The 20,642-nt window shown below is 43.1% G+C and overlaps 1 protein-coding gene across 1 annotated transcript in view; it reads right to left on the bottom strand.

Moving 5' to 3' along the window:
* GK5 (glycerol kinase 5) overlaps positions 1–15,825 on the bottom strand; it is a 96,342-nt gene extending 80,517 nt beyond the window's left edge. Inside the window, exon 1 of the mRNA XM_073625630.1 lies at positions 15,589–15,825. Within this exon, the coding sequence (XP_073481731.1) occupies positions 15,589–15,711 (123 nt within the window). The 5' untranslated portion in view covers positions 15,712–15,825. The remainder of the gene's footprint in view (positions 1–15,588) is intronic.
* Between the last annotated feature and the right edge of the window lie 4,817 nt (positions 15,826–20,642).

Raw genomic sequence — 20,642 nt, 5'->3', positions numbered from 1 at the left:
GGAAGGTAGGGGAGGGGGTTGTTCAACCCGGGGGTGATGGACGCAACGTTGGTGTCAATCTTCTTTTGGCTTATGTCGGGTTACTCTTCAAGAGTTTAGTAGAGACTTTCCTTTATCAGAGAATATGAATACGTTCCAAAGCCTCCAGACCTTAGAATGCTTTTCTTGTTTGTGTTGTGCCACGAGAACCAGGTATCCAGTTTGTTAATAACCTCTACTCTATGCAACCAATAGATGGTGGTGTGATTTGTTTCCACGTAGCGGGAATACAGGATTTTGCGGTGTTGAGTAAATGACGCACAATAGAGTTTTTGTAACTCTGAGCCGGGATTGTGGTAAACTTCTTGGTTTTGTGGTACTGTGTTTACAACAGGGCCAAGTATGTCACCATAACTCAATATCTAACCTGGAGCCAGGCACTGAAAAGGCTTTGTGCTCCTGGTGTACATTTACAGTTGGCTTTCCACACAATTCTCTTTTTTTCTTATTCATAAGCTTTTTCTTAAAGCAGAGCTCCACCCAAAAGAGGAAGCTCTGCTTGTTAGTTTCCTCCTCCCCTCCGTTGCCACATTTGGCACCTTTCAGAGGTGGGGAGCAGATACCTGTCAAAACCAGGTACCTGCTCCCACTTCCAGGTAAGATTGTCGCAAACGTTGTGCGCCAATCTACGAAATTTCCAGCCCCCCGCTGCCTTCTGGGAGACACACAGGTCCCAGAAGACATTGGGACCATTCAGAAAGCACAGCGGGACTCGCATGTGCACAGTAGGAAACAGGCTGTGAAGCTGCAAGGCTTCACTTTCAGTTTCCCTTAGTGAAGATGCTGGCGCCTGCACCCAGAGCCGATGGATGGATAGGCTTGGGGTGCCGACATCGTGGGATCCCTGGACAGGTAAGCATCCATATATTAAATCTATATTAAATTGTATCTGCTGATACAGTATTTGTAGCTGCTGACTTTAACATTCTCCCTTTAAGATTTACTGCTGGGCTTCAGCAAAATGGCAGCCTCCAGCAAGAAGAAACAGGAGCATTGCTGGAAGCTATTTACAGCACACTATTTTGGTTGCATTATTATTATTATTAATAATAATAATAATGTGGAATGTATGTTCCCTACTAAAGAACATTGTTGTTATGGGTAAAGTTCCACTTTAACTACTTGTTTAAATATTAGTGCAAGAATCACTGAATAGAAAGAAATCCATTTTATCAACATGTTTACATTCTCATGTTGCTATCTATTACAGGGGCTGATGGGAGTATAGGATGACAAGAACATAGTCCAATCTGTATCTTATCTATAAATTTACTACACCATTCTGTCTTGATACAGAATGTAGAGAAGAGATCTGATTCATACTTAGAAACATAAAGAAGTCTCTGGTACAAAGGCCAATCACTGCAAGTGACCTGAAAGATCTGAACACGCCACGTTATAATTAGTAGTGCCGGGATTTTCCCGATAAGGCTTGTTATAGTGTTGTAACATTTCAGCAATAGCTCCTTTTACTGTGTGTACAAAAAAAAGTCTACCAAGTTGAATTTTCACTTCACTCTGCTTCGTAAATATGGCAACTAATCAGTATACAAGAATACACAGTCAGGTGCAAGGGAAAAAAAAACCCTTGAAGTGGGGCCCTCCAGCACTGCAAAGGTTAAGTAATTTTTAGTTTAGGGCAAGGGTCTCCAAATTCTCTGAACAAAGGGCCAGTTTAGGCTCCATTCACATGTGTGCGACTTTGGACACTAAAGTCTAACCCCATGTTTTTCAATGACAGCCGTTCAATTATGTGCGACTTGAAGTCTCAACGACTTTAAAAACGTTCCTGCACTACTCTGGTCTGACTTTCATGTGACTTGAGTGCCACAGAGTGCAATGTAAACCCTCAAAAGTCACATGAAAGTTGCACCTGAATGTTATACATGTGACAGTTGTGCAACAGTTGTCCATTATCATTGGTCAAAGCCAAAGTTGCATGACTTTGGAGTTGTACAAGTGTGAATGGAGCCCTACTATCCTGGAGGCTTAAGAGGGGGGCTAGACTGTGGCCAGTGGGATTAGAAAACTTCCTGGTGTCAGTGAGAGTAAACAGTGTCCCATCATTGGTTTTAGTGGAAGGAATAGTGCCCTATTGTTGGTATCAGTGGGAATAATGGTTCTCCAATGTTGGTATTCAAGGTAGGAATGGTGCCCCTCCACTGGTGTCCATGGATAGCATGTTGCCCCAAGGGCCAGATAAAGGTAAGCAAAGGGCCACATCTGGCCCATGGGCTGCAGTTTGGAAACCGCTGGTCTAGGTGTAGAGAAATGTTGTAGTACCTTACTCTTCCAGGTGCCATCGCTCTCCTCTTCAACACTTCGGATTGTGGGTGGACCCTCCTGTGACCTCATATACAAAGCAGAACTGCTGGTTGTGTCGGCCTGGGCCTAGTGACATGTTCTACAATAAGAGATGTGGGAGAAATCTGCATGTGTGCCTCACACCCCACAACCTAGATAATTTCGGGGACTCTAATTGTGAAACGAGGCAGGTCATGTCAAGAATGGACATTTTTTGGTCAATCTTATGACTATCGCTTATTAAAAAAGGAACTCGTACTAGCCCTGGAATTCATAAAAGGCCTGCATTCTCAAAGTTGTGAAGCATGAACCAAATTCATGTACCTATCTAGAACTTGTACTTGAATTTAGCTCATGCTGCACCATTTTTAGAAGGCATGAGAGACATTTTTGCAAAATCTGTCAGAGACAGATCTTCCACCCTGTACACCAAAAGAGAGTTGGCCTTAATTAGCTCCACTTTTACATGTGGTGCATCGATTGCGCCACAATGTAAAAGTGGCACATTTTAAAAATACCTAAATTTGGTTCACAAGTCACTAGCAAAACCAAAAGTGTTGCAAATGCTTCATGGATCTGGCACAAAACATTAACAAGAGGGGTTAATGCCAGAAAAGCGTCGCAGCAGCTTTTTTGAATTCTCTCCTAGGTGTTTTACCAGTGCCAGGAATGGTTCATCTCTTTATTCTGGTTCATTTGTGCAGTGTGACTATGTCAAGGACCCATTGAAAGAGGTGACCTGGGTATGGTATGCCTCCACCTCTAAGCGCAGCGCAATTGGTCCAATACTTATCTCTCTACCAGTTTTACTGCGCTTTAATGTGTGGCCCCGCCCAGACCTGCACAGCTTTTTTTCCCCAAAAGCATCTTTGCCAGTGTTCTATCAGATTAGGCGACCTGTCAAATTTTGTAACGGAAGTGACATTCTGTCATGGCCATCTTGGTACACCCCACAGTCGCCCACAGTGAGGATACAGTGAGAAGGCAAGCGGACATCTTTTTACACCCAATGGAGACTGGCATTTCCCTATACAGGGAGATTGGTGATCACAGCTGTCCCTCCTGCTGCACCAATCACCCAGAATGTTCCCTGTATCCTCCTCCTCCAGCCCCCTCTGTGTCCTTCACCCCCCCCCCCCCCTTCTTCTCGGTCTCCCTGTCCTCCTCCTCCGCCCCCCACTTGTCCCCCACAGCCGGCTTCCCTCCTCTCCAGCTGTGGGGATCTGTCAGGATGGCGAACGGAGGGGACTGGTCATTTACTGGTCCCTGTCTTATGAATGGACTGGAGGCTCTGTCTTCTGTCCATTCATCTTCAATGCTGAGAAGGGGACTGGGGAATCTGTGTCCTCAGCCTCTTTCTCTGTCTCAAAGGGGAGATGTCAGGGTTCTATTTAGATCCCTGATATCTTACCAAAGCCCCCCACCCAAACAGGGTTGATTAATATAAAAAAAAAACGAAATTGTAAACAAAAATGCTAAAAAATTATAAAAAATTAAAAACTACTGACACCACCCCCTGCCCCAACCCCGTCCCCCCAAAAAGCATTAAAAAAAAAAAAAATCACCGCCACATACTCTCCACCCCTTCCCTAAAAGCACTGTGAAAAAAATATTTTAAAAAATTATTTAAAGAAAATAATAAACAACAAAATTGTAAAAAATAATAGAGAAAATAACAACAACAAAAAACTACTGGCACACTCCTCTACTGACACTGTCCACTACCCCCAACCCCAATCATTGTGAAAAACGAAAAAATAAAATTGTAAAAAAATAATAATAAAAATAAAGTACTACTGACACCATCCATTGCCCTACTGACACCATCCTGCACATACTACTCACCACTGTACACGCCACACATTATGCCCACCTACATACACTCCTCTCCTGCACAAACTACCCACCGCCATACACTCAGCACTGTACATTCCCTATTTGACATTACTACATTCTGCACTATGTAAGTCATCTCAGACTATAAAACCACACCCCATTTAAGCCACGCCCACCTCCCTGAAATTCGTTTTCCCTGGTTGGGATGTCTGCTGCACTGTGGTGACTAAAGCTGGCCATAGACCTTTAGAAATTGGTTCAGAGTTTGACGATTTTGGAACTCTAGTTCAGTTTTCTGGCAACTAATGGCTATAAATAGATTTTTAATCTATAATTTTTGAGTTTAGAGAGGAGGAGGGGGTTGAAATGTTTTTTTTTTTTTTTCAAAAAGAAAACATTTTGAAAGGTCAATCCTGGGCCTTAAAAATCATACATCTTGCAACCTGCATGCTGAATGTTGATCGTCAAAAAATAGCATGTCAATAGAACAAGTTTTCTTTTAAATTTTGTCACTCAATGACAAATGAATTATCAGGTTTTTTTTTTTTCCTATGAATGTTCGAGTAAATGTATACAGGTCTATGGCCAGCTTAAGTGCTATGTCAGTGAACATGTACCTTTCAATAGATACTGGGTCTCATTTCATACACATGCCATTAACACACTACCACAAAACTTCAGTCCTATCTATCATGATCTTGCAGCAGTAAAATACTACCTTGCCACATCTAGACTAGAGGAATGTCTTCAAGTTAATGTGCGCAAGTACATTGAACTACATGTGAGCATAGAGTTACTGCTGTATAATATGCCAACAATAAATCCATTATTCAATAAAACAATACATTCAGAAGCCAACTTGAGCCAAAACTGATATTTCAGGTTTCAGTGGTTTCTTGCAAATTTAACCACATGCTGGCTTCTTTTTCGATCTGGGACTTCAGGGATGAGTGATTTCCACCAGAGGTCCAAGATACATCTGCTGCCACAGCCATTATAAAAGTTAAATTGTGTTGTCATAGGCATCTCTCCTTAATATAGGACAGCCTTTCCCAGCAAAGGTTCCTCCAGAGGTTGCCATGGGTTCCTTGAACATTAAGCAATTCCCACCTCTAAGACAAGCAACCACTGACACCAATCATCTTTGTAGCCATCAATAAGGGAGCATTCTCCCCATTGACTACTAATTTAAGAAGCATACTTGCTGACCACCAGTGCAAATGGGGCCCTTCTTCCATTGACCACCAGTGCAAACGGGGCCCTTCTTCCATTGACCACCAGTGCAAACGGGGCCCTTCTTCCATTGACCACCAGTGCAAACGGGGCCCTTCTTCCATTGACCACCAGTGCAAACGGGGCCCTTCTTCCACTGACCACCAGTGCAAACGGGGCCCTTCTTCCACTGACCACCAGTGCAAACGGGGCCCTTCTTCCACTGACCACCAGTGCAAACGGAATCGAATTAAAGGAAGTTTGGGACTTTGATTGAGGTCATGGACAACGTGGGGTAACTAAAAGTGCAAGTACAAATTTATTAATCAAATAAAATGCATAACACAAATCAAAACAGAGCCACAAAGAAGAAAAGACATTGTAGTAAATCTCATTTCCATAATAATCACAGCCACATATGTATGTGTATATGCGTTAGGCATCAAGAATACGTCAAACTTGGCGCCACCTTGTGGACTCGTTGGATAATTTATGCATTACAAAGATTTCATAAATATACATATAAAACACCACAGCACAGGGGAGAGAATAAAATACAATTCATGTGATATTTGAAAACATGATGGAAAAAATAAACGATGTTCTAGAAGTGTAGTACTGTAAACATATGTCGGTATCCCAGATGACCGACGCGTTTCGTGTGACATACACTCATCAGGGGCCAGATGATCGGGGATTTATACAGTCAGTACACTGAGACATGGCAGGTGCGAAGCCAGAACCAACAAGTATCTGTCCCGGGAGCTGAGGTAATGCGGGGTGCATGCTAGTGGCTCGGGCAAACCAAGTCCCCTCCCTAAGAGGTGGAAACCCAAGTCGCTAGTGCGGATGATAGAGGTGACCACAGAAAAAAACGTCAAAGTTGACTACATGCATCCCACGAAAGGACAGGAAGCGCTGTGATAGAGTATGGTGATGTGGCATCTCTAATGGACGGCCATTCGCACCTGCCATGTCTCAGTCTACTGACTGTATAAATCCCCGATCATCTGGCCCCTGATGAGTGTATGTCACACGAAACGCGTCGGGCATCTGGGATACCGACATATGTTTACAGTACTACACTTCTAGAACATCGTTCATTTTTTCCATCATGTTTTCAAATATCACATGAATTTTATTTTATTCTCTCCTCTGTGCTGTGGTGTTTTATATGTATATTTATGAAATCTTTGTAATGCATAAATTATCCAACGAATCCACAAGGTGGCGCCAAGTTTGACGTATTCTTGATGCCTATCGCATATACACATACATATGTGGCTGTGATTATTATGGAAATTAGATTTACTACAATGTCTTTTCTTCTTTGTGGCTCTGTTTTGATTTGTGTTATGCATTTTATTTGATTAATAAATTTGTACTTGCACTTTTAGTTACCCCACGTTGTCCATGACCTCAAAGTCCCAAACTTCCTTTAATTCAATTTTGTGTAATTAGGGATGGAGACACCTTTTTAGGTGCCTCATTTAAAGTCCCAAATCCCCCCCTTTGTTCACCAGTGCAAACGGGGCCCTTCTTCCACTGACCACCAGTGCAAACGGGGCCCTTCTTCCACTGACCACCAGTGCAAACGGGGCCCTTCTTCCACTGACCACCAGTGCAAACGGGGCCCTTCTTCCACTGACCACCAGTGCAAACGGGGCCCTTCTTCCACTGACCACCAGTGCAAACGGGGCCCTTCTTCCACTGACCACCAGTGCAAACGGGGCCCTTCTTCCACTGACCACCAGTGCAAACGGGGCCCTTCTTCCACTGACCCCCAGTGCAAACGGGGCCCTTCTTCCATTGACCACCAGTGCAAACGGGGCCCTTCTTCCATTGACCACCAGTGCAAACGGGGCCCTTCTTCCACTGACCACTAGTGCAAAAGGGGCGCTTCTTCTACTGACCACCAGTGCAAAAGGGGCCCTTCTTCCACTGACCACCAGTGCAAACGGGGCCCTTCTTCCACTGACCACTACTGCAAATGGGGCCCTTCTTCCATTGACCACCAGTGCAAACAGGGCCCTTCTTCCACCGACCACCAGTGCAAACGGGGCCCTTCTTCCACCGACCACCAGTGCAAACGGGGCCCTTCTTCCACCGACCACCAGTGCAAACGGGGCCCTTCTTCCACCGACCACCAGTGCAAACGGGGCCCTTCTTCCACCGACCACCAGTGCAAACGGGGCCCTTCTTCCACCGACCACCAGTGCAAACGGGGCCCTTCTTCCACTGACCACCATAAATGGGCACTTCACAGACTAACATTTTAAAGGGGCACTTTTCCACTAACCACCAGTGTGAGGGAGCACTACAATTTTCAATGTATCTGTATTTTCTGGCCATTACAACACTCATGTCATTTCATTTTTATTATTGGATGTCACATGTGCCAAGTGCGCCACATTATCTATTGTTTTACTTATTCTTAAAATTGCTAATTGGCAGTGGGACTCCATCAGTTAATGCTGCCACCAGAGACTGTAAAAGTTTACTTAATGGTATAAGATTGGGAAAGAATGACTGATGAGGAATGATAGGGCAGTATGTTGTTATGGATGAACTTGACTTGTGTGAATCCATTTAAAGCGGACCTCCAGTCATTTTTTTCAGCTTTCCAACTATTAAATGTTCTGCCCTTGTTGTTTTAACTTTGGATAGTAAAACATTTCTCTGCCAGTAAATACCTTATACAGCCCACTTCCTGTTTCTTGTCTGGTAAAAAGCCTAGGCGTATGACATCATGTACAGCTCTCTCTTTAATGAGAGTTTACCACCAGGAAGGGAGGGGGATGAGTCAAGAGGGCCAATGAGAGCTGCAGAGCTGGGAGGTGTGTTTCTGTGTAAATCCAGGAAGTGAACAGGCAGCAGCTTCAGCTGCCCACAGTTAAAATGGCTGCAGCCAGACAAGGTGGAGGGAGATTTCTGCAGTATATTTGGCAAGTACAGAATCACAGTGTGTGTGTGTGTGTGTGTGTGTGTGTGTGTGTGTGTGTGTGTGTGTATATATATATATATATATCTCTCTATATAACAAAGTGGTTAGAGGGAAGCTTCAGAATGGCAAAGATGTTTTTATTACAAATTATATGAGCAGACTGCAGTTCCTCTTTAAGTAGCACCTAAAAGGTCCCATTGCCATTAGCAAATATTTTGAACTACACGTAGAGATGTGGTGCGGCTGATTTATGGTAGTTAGTTGATAAACAATATTTTGCTAGTTTTATGTATTCCTATATATCGACTTACTGTTTGCACAAATGTGCAGTGAACAGTAGATATGGTAATTATTAAACAGGGGTGCCCCCAAACCTAAAAGTTATTTTACTAAAATCATACCTATGATGAGGGTGTGGGGAGGGGTAAAGCCCTCTGACCACACAAAAAGATGGGAAAAAACACTCTTAGTAACATTTTACAAGATTGCAAAACACGATGACACAAAGCCGGCTTTTAGATTCCATCGATCAATAAAGCTTCTAAAGCTCTGTGAGAAATTCAGACGGGAACACAACTTCTTATTTCTTACCAGCATACTGATGAGAAAACTAATCTGTATTATGGTCATAAAGATATAATTAAGTGGGAAGGCAATGTGCATGAAAACGGTATTTAGGTCTGCATTAGTGTTTACAGATTAAGTGTTTATCCATCTAAACAGATAGTTCACATTTCATACAACAGCTAACCAATGACCAGTAAGGGTACTTTCACACTGCCTAGCACCCAACGTTAGCACCCCGCTAGCGGCCAAAAAGGGACACTATAACAGTGGTAAAGCGCCACTAAAACTAGCGGCGCTTTACCGCTGTTATAGTGGCGCTTTTCGGCCACTAGTGGGGTGCTTTTCACCCCCACTAGCGGTCGAAGAAAGGGTTAAAAGAGCCGTGTGTACAGCGCTCCTGCACCTCCCCAAAGATGCTGCTTGCAAGAATTTTTTTTCCCGTCCCACAAACGCACCGCCCCAGTGTAAATGCACTCAGGCTTTAACACTGGGGAGGCACGAGAGGTGCTTTTCAGATGCTATTTTTAGTGCTAAAACATCTGAAAAGTGCCAAAGTGTGAAAGTAGCCTTATTGTGCAGCCCAAGTACACTTAAAGTGGTGTTCCAGTGCACCCAAAAAAAAAAACAAAAAACAAAAAAAAAAAAACCAAACAAAAAAAAAAACACATTTGGAAAAAAATGTTTTTTTTACTCACCTTTAAACGGCTGTCACTCGTAGTCTGCCTCCTTCAGTGCCTGGGCTGGTGACATTACTTCCCCTTGGCGCAGGAAGGGCTCAGCTCTGCCCCCTCCCTTTTGTCAATCATCTGGGACACATTACAGGTCCCAGATGACTGAGCGGCCAATCGTGGCGCCGCTCGCGCATTCGCAGTGGGTGCCCGGCTGTGAAGAAGGATCACAAGAACACACAAAGGGCCCGATTTATGAAAAGTCAGTGAATCTGCATCAGCTCTGCTGGGTCGGAGTCCTTCCGCTGGTTGTAAAGTTCACTGAACCCATCAAAAGAGTCCTCAGCACCTCTAAACTCCCAGTATAATGTATATCACCAGTTTTCCCCAATGAGCACCTGACAAATAACACCGTCACGGTGTGGACATGCACTGGATTGTACAAGGCAAATTACCAGGACTGTGTCCTGGAAATTTTTCTAACGTACATCAAAAATACAAAAAGTATGTATAAACAACGGTTTTTTTTCTACATAACAATATTAAAACGTCTCAAACAACCTTCTCTACAGACTTTTTATAATCGTATTTGAAGAGTTTTCACAAAGTACTAAGTATACAAAATAAAGCGCATAAAAGGAGCTCTACGCATTTTGTGAACATTCATCAGGAGTAGATACTACTGACAAGGTACCTGAAAAAGATTAGTTTGAAAATTAGTATAAAAATATTTGAACACTTCCAAATGATGATGGCTAGTGAGTGTCTGCCCCCTTGAGTAGTGAGAGGAACCAACGGCACCCCAACAGGACAACCAAGGAACGGCAGCACACACAGGTGGAAATAAAAGAAATTAAAGCTTTAGATTTTTTTACATTAAAATAAAAAACATGTTATACTCGCCTGCTCTGGATAGTGGTTTTGCATAGAGCAGCCCTGATCCTCCTCTTTTCTGATCCCCCACTGATGCTCCTGGCTCCTCCTTCCTGCCAAGTACCCCTCCAGAGCAAACAGCTTGCTATGGGGGCACCTCTCCCGAGCCGCTTCTCTGTGTGTCCATTCACACACAGAGCCACAGCTCGGCCCCACCCCTTCTCTCTCCTCATTGGTTCACTGGCTGCGATTGACACCAGCGGGAGTCAATACTATAGAACCCGCTGCTGTCTCAGTCAATGAGGAGGTAAGAGTCCCCGGAGAGCCGAGGCTCTCTTGCACATCGCCGGAGGAAGATCGGGCTCAGGTAAGTATTAGGGGGGCTGCTGCACACAGAAGTTTTTTTTTTTTTAACCCTTATGCATGGAATGCATGAAAGTAAAAAAATCTTGAGCCTTTAGAACAACTTTAACAGTCAGTACTGCCAAGCAGGTGACAAACATTTGTCTTTAATTAAGATCTGCAAATACAGTTATAAATTGCCCATAGTGAATCAGCTTGTGTTTTTAAAGGTTGTTTGATACAGTATTTTAATATTGTTATGTAGAATAAAAAGAAAAAACAACTTTTATACTTTCTGCTTTTGATATCCCTCTAAAAGAAAAATCCCATGGGCACCTGGAATGATTTTTTGAACTATATTATTATTAGGGATGTGAAGTACATAATTTCATGCACCAGATCACTATATGTATTCACCACCTACATTTGTCCTTCATTAATAATGAAGAAAGGTGATATGTACCTCTGTTCTACCCAAATGTTCTAGATTATGTGAACACAGACTACCTCACACTTTAATAAATTGGCTGCTCAGACTTTACTGGCTGATTCTTGTTCTAGGAGACAAATAAAGAAGGACGAGATGAACCTAAACACTACAGCCACCATCCCTGCCCCTTTGTTTACTTTCAGCTGGCTGCCAGGGAATCTCCTGGTTGGCAGCTGAATGCGGCCAGGTATTAGCCATCTGTTGCTATGATGTCAGTGGTTGCTGGCTTCATAGCAACAGGGGATCCCTATGCAGGAAGATGCCATATTCATTATATCTTCCCAACAAAGAATGCACCACGTCATGCAGCTTGAATGTAAAATAACAAACGGGGGATGTGTCTGTCCCGGCCTGAGGAAACACAAAAACTGGAGGACCTGAGGGGGTGCAGAGACCTTTACTGAAAAAAAATGCATCATGTGTCTTCTGGTGGGAGAAGCCCAGTTCCCATGTATATATGATATTAAAGTCTCGTTTTTCATTCCATTCTCTTCTTGGGTCCCACGTTGGCATTCCTGGGCCCCTCCCTCCTGCCAAGTGCCCCCCACAGCAAGCAGCTTGCTATGGAAACACCCGAGCTGAGCTGCTGCTCTGCGTATCCATTCAGACAGAGCTGTGGCTCGGGCCAGCCCCTCTGTCTCCCGATTGGCTCACTGGCTGTAATTGACAGCCGCAGGAGCCAATGGCTTCCGCTGCTGCCAAAAGCCAATCAGGAGTGAGAGTCCCTGCAGAGGCAAGGCTCTCATTGATATTGTTAGATATAGGGGGCTCAGGTAAGTGTTGGGGGGGGGGGGGCTTGTGCACACAGAAGGTTTTTTTACCTTCATGCAAAATGTATCTACTATTAGATGAGATATACTATTAGAAGAGAGATATACTGTATATACTATCAGTGGAGAGATATACTGTATATACTATTAGAGGAGAGATACTGTATATACTATTAGAGGAGAGATATCCTGTATATACACTATTAGAAGAGATATCCTGTATATACTATTAGAAGAGATATACTGTATATACTATTAGAGGAGAGATATACTGTATATACACTATTAGAAGAGATATCCTGTATATACTATTAGAAGAGATATACTGTATATACTATTAGAAGAGATATACTGTATATACTATTAGAAGAGATATACTGTATATACTATTAGAAGAGATATACTGTATATACTATTAGAAGAGATATACTGTATATACTATTAGAGGAGAGATATACTGTATATACTATTAGAGGAGAGATATACTGTATATACTATTTAAGGGTGAATCTGGTAAATATCATCAGACTCAGAGATCAATTTTTTTTTATTTAAAAAAACAATGGCTTCCTTCAAAAAAAATGTCATTTAAAGAAAATTCGTTCGATTTTCTAATTGTTAGTGGGGTCAAATCAACGTTCATTTTCAACCACAGTGATGGGAAAATTTGGAAATAATAGAAAACTTCTTGGTCAAAGGAATTTTCAGACAGTGTATGTGGTTTTCGTTCAGAAAAGACATTCATTTTAAAAACAGTTTAAAACAAGTCAAAATTTCAAACATTCTTTCATTCATCGAATGTACAAAGATTTTTCTTCTGAATATTCTCCTCTGAAAATTGATCCATGTGGCCAGCATAAGGCTCGGTGCACACCTATGCAGTTTGCTTTTGATCTGTTAACGCAGTGCTTTTTGCTGTGCGTTTTGATTTTTGCGCACGAGATTTTACTGTGATTTGCGTTTTTGCATTTTTTGTTGGGCGGATTAAAAAACACAAATTGCTGCAAAAATGCATTACATTCTTTTCTGCAGCTTCTCCATTGAAGTATATTGAACCAAAAAAAGCACGGTTTTGCGTTTAAAAAAGTCCTTGACCCTTTCCAAATACACAGCAGCTGAAAAAAGCATAGATGTGAATGTGTCCCATAGGAAACCATGTAAATGAACTGTAGTGCGTTTCTGCAAAAAGCACCAAAACACACATAGATGTGAACCAGGTGTAAGACGTTTAGTAACATAATGGGGTTAAAAAAAAACTAAAATTAGCCCTTTATAGTACAAAAATAGCAGATAATCACTATTTCATTTTTTTACTGTAGAACTGTGAAAGTTATATTTACAGTAGCTATTATTTGCTCTTTTTGTACTATAAAGGGCTCATTTTAGGTTTTTTTTAATTCCATTATTTTACTGGCTGATTAATCGATTATGAAAATAGTAATCGATTCATTTCATAATCAATTGTTGATTAATCGATTAGTTGTTTCAGCCCTAGAGGAATCCCTGTTTGTCACCAGAACTTGTGTCCCCATTGGAAGATTTCTCCTCTGTTACTGTTCTTGGGACAACCCACAATTTTGGGATTTTCCATTACTTTTACTTTTTGTGATAATGGCAAGCATGACATATAGAGAGGCTGAATCTTCCTAACAGGGACAGAGACAGCAATAAAAATCTAATAGGTATTCTAATCCCTCGTCACTATCAAAAACTAAAAACACCACAAGCAGCATATCAGGGGAGACGTTTCTCAATCCAAAGACAGTCCCTGGAAATCATACAATGCTGACAATCATGCTGAAATGCAGTTGCACTTCCGAGATAGATCTGCAAATCCTGGGAAAACCTAAATCTGAGCTCCAGGTATGATCCTTATTGGAAAGTTAGACTGGTCCAGCTTGGCACAATGTTAGGCTGGCCGTAGATACGAATTTCTTCCCTTCCACCATGGGTTGCAGGAAAGAAAATTGCCCTATCCCCTTATCAGTACAGTCAGTGTTGATTGGGGAATTTCTCCCACTGAGCTATTGCGTTTTCCTGGCGAGGGTGGCACGTGGGAAGCCGTCCTGGCTGGCAGAACACAACACTATTATTTCTAGCAGCTACAGCTGCTGGCAATAATCGTATGCAGAATCCGACATGCTTATTGTACCCAAGTTGATCGATCGATAAACTTTGGTAACATCAGCCTACCCATACATGGTTTGAATCTTGGCCAGTTCCTGCTGAACCGACTGAGAAGTGAATCATCTATGGCCGGCTTAAAGAGGAGCTCCAGGCTTCCCCCGCAAAAATGTAAACGTCAGCAGCTACAAATACTGTAGCTGCTGACTTTTAATATTAGGGCACTTACCCGTCCAGGGATCTAGCAGTGTCCTCATCCGAGTCGATTTTTCAATTGGCTATCGGGAGCTGGCACCGCCACCTTAACTAAGGGAAAATGGCAGTGAAGTCTTACTAGCTTCACAGCCGGTTCCCTACTGCACTGTGCTTTGTGAATGAGCCAACTGGCGAAGGAGGGGGGCCAAACTTCTGACTCCGTTTTCTGCGGCAAACTGAGCCGAAAGTGGAAGCAGGTACCCGTCAAAACCAGGTACCTGCTCCCCCCCTCCAAAAAGTGCCAAATGTGGCAGCGGAGGGGGAGCAGACAAGCGGAGCTTCCCTTTTCGGTCCAATTTAAGTCTGCATATCTGAAGGACCAGCGTGGAAGCAGAAAATCTCTCTAGTAATTGGTGCTACTACAAGGATCTCATGGATTTTCAGAGTATCTATTTCTATATCTAGAACATACCTACAATATCTATACTTGAAGGGTTGTTGGAGGTGATAATCACTCCAGAAGTCGGCACTACCAATGTGATCTTAGTGGTCTCCAGTGCCGAGCGAGTGCCCCACTGCACACTGACCACGGGGTGGGGGGGTCGCTCTCTCTGCACTGCCGTGATTTAAAGAAGTGTGTGTGTGTGTGTGTGTGTGTGTGTGTGTGTATATATATATATATATATAGTTATCAAATAAATACACAATGTTCCTTGATTGGGCAAGGTGGGGGTCCTGATGTCGCCACCCCATTTCTCCACCTTGTCCAATCAGAGAACTCCTTGCAATAACTGGAAAGAATACAAAACATTGTTTGAATGGCGGCAGTGCCAAGCAAGATACCCCCTGTGGTTGGTGTGCAGTGGGGCAGCTGCTCAGCAAGGAAGCCCATAACGATCACCGTAGTAGCACCAACTACTACAGTGATTGTCACCTCCAGCAACCAATCAGGTATAGACAGTTCCAAGCTGGAACAATGTAACTTTGCAATAAATCACACCAGGGGCTCAGATTGAAATGTATGCATCCTCCCTGCTGCACCCCAGGACTGTACCTGGAGATCCTGGAAAGTTGAAAGTATGTCTGCCCTGGCATCTCTTCCACACCAATCCTGAGACTGTCCCTGGAAATCAGGTGTGGAGACAGATCGTGCGATCCATAGAGATAAGTACCCTGCAGAGAGAGATCCATGCCTGCACACAGTGCTCCGCTCCCTGCACTTACCTTGTCCTCAGCACTTCCACAGATCTGGGCGGCGGAGTTATACACATGACACCGAATGATCGTGCTGCCCACATCCACCGCCACCACCAGCCGCTCTCTGTATCCGTTCCTGACGGATCCCATCCTCAGGATGACCAGATACTACTCAGGAGACGCTGGGGAGTTCTCCGGGGCGGGGCCGTCCTGAACGGAGCCATGTTTACAGTGGGCGGAGCTGAGCAAATGAAAACTTTTCAATGACAGCATCCATGTTTACTACTGGCAGGCATGGTAATTTGCGCCATATTTACTGATGGCACTTCTATTATCAGGTATTGATTATAGGCTAAGGGACAGGGACCTGTTCCACACTACTGGCTAGGTGGCAACCCCTTTCACACGGGTGATCCGATCAGGTCCGTCTGTCAGTTTTTTTAGGAGGACCTGTTTGGACTCTCCAGTCTCTTCTATTGAGTGGCGGACACATGTCCGCTGACACCCACCGCCATTCGATCCAATCCCGTCTGCCAAAAACAGACGGAGGGTAGCCCTATTCCCCATCCATCAATTGAATCAGATGCAAATGGACAGTTGGTCCGTTTCCATCCAATTGCCCAATAGAGGAGAGCTGGACTGTGTCTGTAACGGAGCGGACAGGGACCTGTCAGCGGGATCAGCGGATTCCACTTCACAGAGCCGCCCGTGTAAAAGGGGCCTTAACCACTTGCCACCCGGAGCAATTTTTTGAATTGACTTCAAACATGTTAAAATCTGCTTTTTTTTTTGCTAGAAAATTACTTAGAACCTTCAAACGTGATATGTTTTCTAAAAGCAGAGGCCCTGAAAAATAAAATGGTGGTTGTTGCAATTTTTATGTCACACGATGTCTGCGCAGCCATTTATCAAACTCAGATTTTTAGGAACGAATACACATAAATTAATTTTAGTGTGCACAAAGCCAATATAATACCCATTTTCTTTGTAATATAAAAGAAGATGGTGCATCGAATAAATAGGTATCAAACATGTCAAGATTTAAAATTGTGTGCACCTGTGAAATGGTGCCAAACTACAGTACCTAAAATTGTCCATAGGTGACACTTTAAAGTGGTTGTAAAGGCACAAGGTTTTTTATGCATGAAGGTAAAAAACCTTCTGTATACAGCAGCCCCCCCCCCCAATACTTACCTGAACCCCCTCTTGATCCAGCGATTTCCACGAGAGCCTTGCCTCTCTGGGGACTAGCACTCCTAATTGGCTTTTGGCAGCAGTGGGAGCCATTGGTTTCCTCTGCTGTCAATCACAGCCAGTGAGCCAATCAGATGGGGGCGGGGCCAAGCCACAGCTCCCTGTGTGAATGAACACACAGAGCCTCTGCTCGGGAGCACGCCTGCTTTTGTGCCCCCACGGCAAGCTGCTTGCCGTAGGGGCACCCGGGAGGAGAAAGGAGCCAAGAGAGCCGGTGTTCTGTCAAAATAGTGTACCGGACTGTATTCGGTTGCCGGTGTTGTGTCCATACAGCAATTTGTCAAAATCTCCAATTACTGATGGTTTAACGAAACCCGTGACGTGGTTGGAGTTTCTGACAAGTTGGCTAATTTGACAGAACACCGGCGTGAGACCTAAGAAGAGGAGAATCCAGGCTGCTCTGTGCAAACCCACTGCACAGAGGAGGTATGTTTAACATGTTTGTTATTTAAAAAAAAAATACAAGGCTTTAATATCACTTTTAAAAGCCTTTATAGGTTTTCAGTTTTAATGTTAATGGTAAATTATCACCCTAAAATTATTGCTCTCACTCTGACATTCACGGTGATACCTCATATGTGGTGCGATCATTGTTTAGATATAAATGCCCATTAGCCTTTGTACTTGAACACGGGGGCGCATTAAATTTTTATGATTATTTTCATTTATTTTACATTATTTTTATTACCATTTTTTTTTCATTTAACTTTATTGCTATCACAAGGTGTAAACAAGCTTTGGGCAGTGAGAGGTCCCCTTTATGGAGACATCAGAGATTTATTAGATCCCCAATCCCTCCTTTGCCCTTCAAAGAATCTGATCAAACACAGACCGATATGGTCAGATGTTTTCCCTGGCTGTTCCAGTCAGGGAATGACAGCTCTGAAACTGGAAATTACGAAGTCCTTGTCACTTCTGGCTTCATTCATCACAGAGGATATGGGGGAGCAGATGTTCCTCCGTCTCCTTGGTTATGGAATGGGAGAGCCCCGGAAAGGTAGCGGGGGGGAGGAAGGCTCCGCAGCACTGTAAAAATGATCACTTTTATAGGAAACCCAATTCCCCGGCATTAAACAATGGTACCAGGATCCTGGTATAACTGCTTGCTGCCAAGGACGTTTCTATATGTATGCTGAGCAACCAGAGGTTATGCCTCAACAAAGATTTTTGTGCAGTGACTGGCAATTTATGCCATCACCTGCCTTTCTGTGCTAGATTTGGTAGTGATGATCCAGTTGGCAAGTGCTGACCCACCTTGAGTGCCTATTATTTACCAGGCCTGGCTTGCTATGCAAGAAGAAGAGGAGGAGCCAGGAGTACCAGTGGGGGCCCCATAGGATGTTCAGGGCCAGGTACAACGAGTAGGTACAACAAGTACAACATGTTTGTTATTTAAAAACAAAATAAGACATTACAATCAGTTTTCCTGGAGCCTGTAAAGCACTGCTGATCGCATGTGCCATGCAGGACTCCTGCAGACTTGTCAGTGTATCTGTCTGCTCATACCTCATACGGGCAGACAAATACACACTGACAAGAAGAGACAATGAACTACCAGTGTGCTCAACAGCGCCTTGGTAGTTCATTGAAACTACAAGCCGACAGCCACAAAGGTTGTTGGTACTTGTAATTTTCCATTCACGCAACTCTGTGAATGAATGGCGCAGCCACATTCTTTTTTAACCACTTGCTGACTTTTTTTTTTTAAAGAGGACGTAAACCCTGATGGATTTATGTCCTCTTTTGCTCCCTGCAAAGCCTGCAAATTAAAAGCATAATGAGCTAGTATGCATTGCATACTAGCTCATTATGTGACACTTACCTGCAAACGAATCCATCGCTGTCCCCTGTGCAGGCTGCGTCCATCTTCGCCCCTCTTCCTTACGGGGGCCGCGGACTCTGGCTCTGTGACTGGCTGGAGCCGTGTGACGTCACTCCCGCGCATGCGCACCGGAGCCGTCAGTAACGGCACACGCTTTGGAAGAAACGGCGTGGAGGTCCGTTTCTTCCCAGCGCATGCGCCAATTACATTATGGATGCACTGCAAGTGAAATATCTCCTATACGGCGCACGTTTAGGAGATATTTCCACTACCTATAGGTAAGCCTTATTATAGGCTTACCTATAGTTAAAAGACAGGAGGGAGGGTTTATAACCACTTTAAAGAAAAAGATCATTTTTTTTTTTTTTTTGGTTTTTTAATCTTTTGCTTTTAAAGGTAAAGAAGAGATTTGGGGTCTTTTACATTTTTTTTCTATTACAAGGGATGTTTACATTTTAGATTTGGACATTTGACTCATTTTATGATAACATTTATCATCATTGGATTTATTATATATATATATATATATATATATATATATATATATATATATATATATATATATATATATATATTTTATACATTTAGACCCCATTCACACAGGGGCAACACGACTTGCAGGTCGCCTCAGCGAGGCGACCTGCAAACGACTGCCCAGGCGACTTCCAAAACGACTTCTGTATAGAAGTCTATGCAAGTCGCCCCAAGTCGCCCCCGAAGTCGTACAGGAACCTTTTTCTAAGTCGGAGCGACTTGCGTCGCTCCCCTTAGAACGGTTCCATAGCACAGAACGGGAGGCGACTTGTCAGGCGACTAGGTCGCCTGACAAGTCGTCCCTGTGTGAATGGGCTCTTATTGTATGTGTTGGTTTAGCGCTGCAAATATTGTTTTCTGGGAGAAGATCCCCTGCTGGCACTAGATACGGAGGAGCAGGTGATGGTCGCAGGAGTGGGAACGTGTTACATGTTTGACCCTAAAAATGTATGGAACCTGTAACATGTTCCCAAAAGTGAACTGTTCCTTTAAAGTTTAAACCAAACTTAAAGCGGACCTTCAGTCATTTTTTCATGTTTCCATCAAGAGCATGTTCTGCCCTTGTTGTTTTAACTTTGGATAGTAAAACATTTTTTTTTTCTGCCAGTAAATACCTTATACAGCCCACTTCCTGTTTCTTGTCTGGTAAAAAGCCTAGGCTTATGACATCATGTACAGCTCTCTCTCACTCACCGGAGAGTTTGCCAGGAAGGGAGCGGGGAGGGTGAGTCATAAGAGGACCAATGAGCGTTGCAGAGCAGGAGGTGTGCCTCTGTGTGTCTGTGCAAATCCAGGAAATGAACAGGCAGCAGCTTCAGCTGCCCACAGTTAATATGGCTGCAGCCAGACTCAGTGGGGGGAGATTTCTGCAGCATATTTGGCAAGTACAGAATCACAGTATATATAAAATAATATGCAAAGTGGTTGGAGGGAAGCTTCAGAATGGCAAAGATGTTTTTATTGCAAATTATGTGAGCAGACTGCAGTTCCTCTTTAAAGAAAAAGTTTTGTCTCTAGTTCTACTCTAATACACTGACTCACTGAACTCCCCTTCTCTCATAGTAGTTGATCTCTAAAATACAACTAGCCCTGTGACCAGGTGGACCCCAGTGACATATATAGATAGATAGATAGATAGATAGATAGATAGATAGATAGATAGATAGATAGATAGATAGATAGATAGATAGATAGATCTACATATCTATATCTTTATATAGATATATAGATCTATATATATCTATATATATATATCTATATATATATATATATATATATATATATATATAGATATATATATATAGATCTATATATATATAGATCTATAGATATATATATAGATATGATGTGCATGTGTGTAGAGTAAGAAATTTTATGACATGGAAGCTCTGTGGTGATTGTTCAGCTTGGTCTTCGGGAAAATGGCGACCAATGGTGGACAGAATGCAGCGCTGGCTGCAATAAGCAGACA

This window comes from Aquarana catesbeiana, linkage group LG04 (genome assembly GCF_042186555.1).
Source record: "Aquarana catesbeiana isolate 2022-GZ linkage group LG04, ASM4218655v1, whole genome shotgun sequence".
Taxonomy (NCBI): Eukaryota; Metazoa; Chordata; class Amphibia; order Anura; family Ranidae; genus Aquarana; species Aquarana catesbeiana.
Note: the sequence above shows the minus strand (reverse complement) of the source record. Positions and strands in the feature narration are given on the sequence as shown.